At 46.1% G+C, this 7500-nt stretch overlaps 1 protein-coding gene across 1 annotated transcript in view; it reads right to left on the reverse strand.

Annotated features, from left to right (window-relative positions):
• stk24b (serine/threonine kinase 24b (STE20 homolog, yeast)) overlaps positions 1–3112 on the reverse strand; it is a 45016-nt gene extending 41904 nt beyond the window's left edge. The window contains exon 1 of the mRNA XM_063217493.1: positions 2325–3112. Within this exon, the coding sequence (XP_063073563.1) occupies positions 2325–2369 (45 nt within the window). The 5' untranslated portion in view covers positions 2370–3112. The remainder of the gene's footprint in view (positions 1–2324) is intronic.
• Positions 3113–7500: the final 4388 nt, after the last annotated feature.

The following is a 7500-nucleotide window of genomic DNA, read 5'->3' on the forward strand; positions in this document are numbered from 1 at the left end:
GACATGACACAAACACACATAGCATGACACAAAAAACAGAATTTGTTTTGTTGGGATTTTTCAACCTGAGCCCAGAAAAGCTGACAGTCGTCTGGCAGGGGACACAAGCACCAGACCATGCCTCCAGCAGAGCCGTCAGTCAGTCAGTCAATCAATCAGTCACTGTCACACACATGCGCGCACAAACGTGCACGCAGGCACGCACACACACACAAAGGGGGGAGATCAGCTGGGACTTCCTCCTCGTCCTTCCTTTGCTGATACTGATGCAGCTGCTGATGCTGCTGTTTAGTTCCTGCTGCTACCGTGGTTACCGGAGGTAAAGGATGCTCTGGGCTATCCTCTTATTTCAATGGGAACTGCATCAGGAGGAGTGTGGTACCCAAAACCATAGGTGGCAAAACTACATTTGGTTGCTACTTTGATTCAATAACAATCACAGGGCCATGCTCAACTAGGAAAACAAAACTGAGTTTGTGCTATTCCCTTTAGAGCATGTAAAAAGGGGGAAAAAAACAGTAATCACGATTTTAGCAGCAACCTTATAGCTTATAGTGACTTGTCTTCCGGCGTCCTTGAAGCCAGGACATATTGACAAACTGTTGTTTCTGGTTGAATATCTGTAGAGCCGCCTAAACTTCATGCTACTGCCTTTCACATAATTATTAAAATTTAGCTTTATTTTGTTCATCTCTTACATAATATTCTGCTCAAAACATGTTTATTGTTGTTGAATTACCATGATTGCAATTGTGTTAAGCTTATTGCACAATTTCAATTTTGATCCAAACAATCATGATTTATCTTTTTTTTCATAATTGTGCAGCCCTAACAGTTATCAGTCACTCACAAGACAGGTAATAAAAGATGAATGTGACTGGGACTGCTGTCCTCCTCTGAGCTGCTAGCACTACGGATGTAATATAATGTAATGTAATGTAATGCAATGAGCCATTGCCATCCAACTACGGAGCTAACTGGTACCAAGGGGATACACGCTCCATTCTCAGGCTATACTGTCTGACTTGGGTAGCATGGATGTACACCAGAGAGACAGGGGGGTCATGGAGAATAACTGAACTGATTTAGTGCTTTTGGTTGAAAACTGATACTAATACAGTCATCTACTTGCTCTTCTGAGCTGATGTACATGGAGAGAGAGAGAGAGAGAGAGAGAGAGAGAGAGAGAGAGAGAGAGCGCGAGAGAGAGAGCGCGAGAGAGAGAGCGAGAGAGAGAGAGAGAGAGAGAGAGAGAGAGAGAGAGAGAGAGAGAGAGAGACATCTGACATAATTAACAGGAATCCCCTTTTAGACTCAATTGACCAAATACAAGTTGCATGATAAAGAAAGCCTGACAGGTCATTTCCACAGTAAGAGGCAAGAGAGGGGGGGGGGTACATTTCAATAGAAAGCTGGATCAATGGCAATAAACAGAAACCCTATACAGGGTTAAGGAGCAAGGGGGGTTGGGACTTTGAAAGGCATTTTAACCTTTGACAGGAGAGGGAAAAAAGTTGGGGAAAGGGTAACAGTCAGTGTGATGGTAATAAATCGGATGCTTACAATAAAGGACCCTGTGCAGAGAACTACAGCAGGCAGACAACGACCTCCGTGCTCTCTCATTACAGAGTAGGAGGATTGTGTGAAGTGTAGCCTAGGCTTCCCTGGGACTCAGTCTAACACACAACGTGTTCATTACAGTGATTTAACATTCATGATCTAAATCAGGAGCGCAGTAGTGGCTGAGCTTGGCTACATTCCTGACTTTTCTCGTGCTACTAGGCAGTAGCCTACCAGCTGGAGAGAGTGAATCCTAGGTAGAGTGAGTGAGTGAGTGAGTGAGGTATGGTGGTGGGGGGACTGATTTGAGGATGCTGCCCGTTAAAAACATGCCTAGAGAGCTGGTGATGTCTCCTGGTACGAAATAGTTATAGCAACCGAACCGATGCAGCAGAGCTTTCTGACTTTGGGTCAGGTTGTTGTCCAAGATATCCCAATCAACCTGGAACCAATTCCATTCCAACACCGACAAAAAGTGACTTCAACCCACATCAAGGTTGCCGCTGTAACCACGAAACTACACTGCCTGCAGCCTGGCAGTCTTTTGCCTTTCGCACAGTGCTCTTGATTAAGATACGTTGTAATAGGTTTACTGTGTGCCAACTGTGCTTGCAGGATTTCAACTCTTTCATAACAGTTCCACAGACCATTAACTCCGTATGCTACATTCGTGGCTGGCAAATCACAGACATTGACAAGACACATACATTCAATGCAGAGTAAAACATGTAAGATTCATCTGATTGCTAAGTTTGCGGTCTTACCTGCATCCCCGGCAAACTGCCTCCCTGAACCGGGGAGTGAGCCATGTCGTCAGGGAACTTTCACAAAGTGATCAGCGTTTGCTTCGAGCCACTTAAAATACAGGAAAGGGTTGTTTCAAACGGCTTGGAGGTCCGCAATTTGCCGTGCTGTGAGTACGAATAGTCCTTGGCTAACTTAGCTAACGGTAGTCAGCGCTGTTTACAAACATTCACCTGGTCCGAACTCCGGTAGTCAGCAAAATGCCTCATCGGAGCACCGCACTTCGGGCTTCTTTCCTGTGCTAACCATACAAACTTGCCCAAACACTAGTTCAAAGGATATCTAAAGAAAATAACTATTCAAAATATAGATGCCAAGCGCCGTTTTCCCGATGCAAGCATGTATCCGCAGTAGACCGTTCTTCTATCCACACTCATAATCTTTTTACAAGTGCATTGGTTTCACCAATGTAGCTGGCTAGCTGAAACGTTAGCTTAGCCAGCTATGTCTGCTTCTAGCTATGTTTGGAAGCTAGGTGGTTAGCTGGTAAGCTAAATTGTCAGCAGAGTTGCTTGGCTGTGATCCTTGCGCAAAGGATTTCCCCAACAGAAACCAGTAACGGGAGCATTTGCACCGCAATTCACCTCCTCTCTGTGGCCAAGATAGACTATACTGGCCTGCACCCTGCTACTTTCCGACTACGGGCAACCAAAACACGCGCACAGCCACGGGTCGCAACTAATAAGAATGTGTTGTCACCCTCATTTCTCTGCCTTGCTTTCCGCCATCTTGTCAACGCTGTCATTCGGGCATCAGGGCGGATCCGGACGCAGCATGGCACGCCTCGTACTGCAGGGGGTGCAAGTGCTTCAGAAAACAGCAGAGGAAAATTCTAGTGATTCTCAGAGCTAGGCCTAATAAACATTAGGTAATAAGCCTAGGTGCAGTTCAAGCACTTAAATCAGGCCTGCTCTTGGCCAAATAGCTGGTCAAATGATATGTATTGGCAAGATAATAACAATTATACTTTAGACATTTAATGAACAATGAATTGTGAATCTCCAAGTCCATATCATGCACATGCCCCCCCCCCCCCACACACACACACACACACAGTTTAGTAGCTACTTTTATTTGGATCGCAGCCCATTAAAAGATACACAGATCCAAATATTGCTGGAAATCACAGCAGAGTTGTGGGTTGGATGATTATACAGTTAGTCAGTCCAATAATTGTTATGGGTACATGACATCTCCGTCTCTGCAAACTGCCTATGGCAGAGATTGAACAGTATTTTGCCAGTATTTTTGTTTTGCAAAGTCATCGCTGCAGTCCGGTTAGGATGAGTTTGTGTACATGCCCAACCCCAGTGCCCTGTTATACTACTGTCAATGCCTTTATTAAATATTTTCTCCAAATTCTGAGTACACTATAGGCTAATATGTACACGATAACATGGAGCTCTGGCAGTCAAGGATGGCATGTAGACAGCAGAAGCAAATGAACAAAAATCCTTTACAATGCACTTCTTTGTTGTTTTGTCAAACTGTTAAATCGAAGTTTGTGGCTCAGAGTGCAAGGAAATGTGTCACAGTACCCTAATCAATAGCCTACATCAGAGTACACTTGACAAGTAATGTCTACAGCTTAGCTGTTAAAGGCCTAAGCTAATTGGCAAGGCTGTCCCTCAGACAGGAAGGCATTAAGGTGTGTGGATACCCAGGATTAGCATGCATGACCTGAGTGTGTGTGTGTGTGTGTGTGTGTGTGTGTGTGTGTGTGTGTGTGTGTGTGTGTGTGTGTGTGTGTGTGTGTGTGTGTGTGTGTGTGCGTGTGTGTGCGTGTGCGTGTGTGCATGTGTGTGTGTGCGCTTGCGTGCGTGCATGCGGGCGGGCGGGTGTGCGTGCGTGTGTGTCTGTGTGTCTGTGTCTGTGTCTGTGTGCGTGTGTGCATGTGTGTGTGTGCGCTTGCGTGCGTGCATGCGGGCGGGCGGGCAGGCGGGCGGGCGTGCGTGTGTGTCTGTGTGTCTGTGTCTGTGTGTGTGTGTGTGTGTGGTCAGTGATTTTGTAATTCTTATTCAGCCCATCCATCTCCATGCAAGTCAGGCAGATAGTTACCTATACCTTCATCTCATTAAGGTTGCATTCTAATATGTTGACTCCCGTCCTTCATTGTTCCCTTGCATGCATGTGGCCTCGTGATGACGTCACTGATGACAGAGGTTTAATTCAATATCTTGCAAAAGCGCAATTTTAATGTCTTTTTCTTATGAGCAATTGGGATGCAGAATGAAGAACAGTCCCCCAAAAGTTGTTGTGGCTAGTCTGACAGTGGGGAAACTTAATCGTTTTTTCCCCATGGAGGCAAGGCGAAACGCGAGGCCTCAAGGTCGAGGATTGGAGTCCGCATATTGGAATTTGCCCTAAGTGACTGTCAGAAGTGCAATAACTTCTTAGAACACCAGATGGCGCCCCTATACAAATAACTCAACACGTTACAGTATATAGCGGGCTGTGTTGACTTGAGTGAGTGCACAACTAAGATCCTGTCTAAGTGTCTTTGAGTACCACAAAAAGCGCTATTCAAAACACATGTATTAGTATTATTAAATTGCATACTTACTTTATCTTGCTTTCATACTGTATCTGATTGGAATAGCCACCAGGCTTTCTGCACCTCAAGACTACATGACAGTATAGGTAGGGCTATACTGTGCTAAATTGTGATCCACCAGGAGAAAAATAATTTGGAGCTCCAATCGCAGCCTTATCATAATCCTTCATTGCCCCCCACACTTCAAACCAACCTTGTGTTGGCTACACCCACGTAAGAAAATCTATTTCTTTACCTGACCTGATCTCTTTTTTTACCATAGGTGTATGCTATATCTAACATTAGCCTTGCATTTCTCAGGGTCACTTGAAGTCAAGCTTTTACAGGCTTAAGTGTAAGTTTGCTCAACTGTGTGTGTGTGTGTGTGTGTGTGTGTGTGTGTGTGTGTGTGTGTGTGTGTGTGTGTGTGTGTGTGTGTGTGTGTGTGTGTGTGTGTGTGTGTGTGTGTGTGTGTGTGTGTGTGTGTGTGTGTGTGTGCATGTGTTCCGCTGTCCACTCTCTCTCTCTCTATCTCTGCCATCTCTCCATTTGACGGTATAGCTGGCTTGAGTCATGCAGTCCGTATGTGGTGCCTTCAGAAGAGGCAACGAGGCAGGTAGGCTGGGTTAGCTCCCCCACTCCTACTCCTTATTCTCCTCTCCTCTCCTCTCCTCTCCTCTCCTCTCCTCTCCTCTCCTCTCTTCTCTTCTCCTCTCCTCCTCTCCTCTCCTCTCCTCCTCTCTCTCCTCTCCTCCTCTCCTCTCCTCTCTCTCTCCTCTCCTCTCCTCTCTCCTCTCCTCTCTCCTCTCCTCTCTCCTCTCCTCTCCTCTCCTCCCCCTCTCCTCTCCTCTCCTCTCCTCTCCTCTCCTCTCCTCTCCTCTCCTCTCCTCTCCTCTCTCTCTCCTCTCCTCTCTCCTCTTCCCTCTCCTCTCCTCTCCTCTCCTCTCCTCTCCTCTCCTCTCCTCTCCTCTCCTCTCCTCTCTTCTCTTCTCTTCTCCTCTCCTCTCCTCTCGTCCGCTGCGATCTTGGCCCAGCGGCAGGTCTGATGGTGGGCGGGAGTGAAGAAGACGTTCTATAATCCTCAAACGCCCCCCTTCGCATTCCTCCAGAGTGCCTCTTCTTCATCTTAAATCTGCTCAATTTTCTTCAAACGGCCACCCAGCCTCCCACCATGCACCAGGCCCTTCCATTCCAAAGTGGCCCAGATTTACTGATGGAGGGGCAGAAGGATCTCTGGATGGCTGGATGGCTGGGAGGATGGATGGGAGGATGGGACAGACGATGAATGATCAGAATCTGCCATTTCCATCTTCTTCTCTCAATGTGTTGTGTCACTTTGCTTGCTTGGTCCTTCCCTCTCTCTCTCTCTCTCTCTCTCTCTCTCTCTCTCTCTCTCTCTCTCTCTCTCTCTCTCTCTCTCTCTCTCTCTCCTTGTCTGCCTCGCTTGTCTCGTATTCATCTGCTATAAGATTAATCTCAATCCCAATTTCGCCATTCCCAAATCTCTCATTTTGCTCTATTTTCCCCTCTCTCTCTAGACTCTTTCTGCCTATCTGACTTTCTTTCTGTTGTGTGTCTGTCCGTCTGTACTTGTCTGCCTGTCTGCCTGCCTGAGTGCCTGCCTGTCGGTCTGTCGGTCTGTCGGTCTGCTTGCCTGTGTGTGAGATTCTGCTTTTTAAAATCTCATTTCGTGTCTCTAAATCCCTCTTTCTTCCTGCTCTCTGTGTCCCACTCTCCTAAGATTTGTTTTGGCTCAGATGAGAGTGTCATATCAGGCTGCATCTCTGTTTTCTCATGTTTCCCTCGAGTCCAGCTCTCAGTTTTATAGCCACTTATCGCACACGGCCCCGCACATCAGAAAACACTGTTTGCTCTCTTCTCTTTTGTGTCTCACATGTGACAGGTCAGCCAGTGTGTGTGTGTGTGTGTGTGTGTGTGTGTGTGTGTGTGTGTGTGTGTGTATGTGTGTGTGCGCGTGCATGTAGAAGTTTCAACTTGAAACTAACACTGTTAGTGTTGAGAATGAAAGGATGCTGCATTACAGTGCATAAGATGTTATATATTTTTCAACAAGAATATTTTAAACATTATACACATAGACTTATGAAAACTGAAATATATTCAATCATTTTTTGAATTGTCAAAAGGTATCTATTTGCTTGTTTATTTGTTTGTCAAATGTTTCAGCATCTATTTCCTCACGATGCGAGCCAAGACGCCACAATAGCACTGAAACGCAAAAGTTTTTTAATAAAAGACGCCCCTTACATTTGATATCGTCCGGATATCCTCCAGGGAACGTCTGAATGGAGAGCCTTTTTGAACCCCTTGAAAGTTAGCTAGCTACATTGGTGGTCAGGTTGCAGAAGACTGATTCACACAGTTTCAAGGTATTTGGGGGGCCCCAAAGGAAAAGAGAGACTTGCAGCCCCTTTTTTCTCTAAACCATTGGAAGGTGGCCCTTCAAGACAGATTTTGATAGCATCATTGCAGTTTTTGAATTTTTTCCTCACTCACAAGGTTGTCATTGATTACAAGTAGGGCCCAGCCTTTCTGCTAGGGGCCGTAGGCAATTGCCTAGTTTGCTTACCTGGTGGTGACGG

Source organism: Engraulis encrasicolus, chromosome 15 (genome assembly GCF_034702125.1).
Source record: "Engraulis encrasicolus isolate BLACKSEA-1 chromosome 15, IST_EnEncr_1.0, whole genome shotgun sequence".
Classification (NCBI taxonomy): Eukaryota; Metazoa; Chordata; class Actinopteri; order Clupeiformes; family Engraulidae; genus Engraulis; species Engraulis encrasicolus.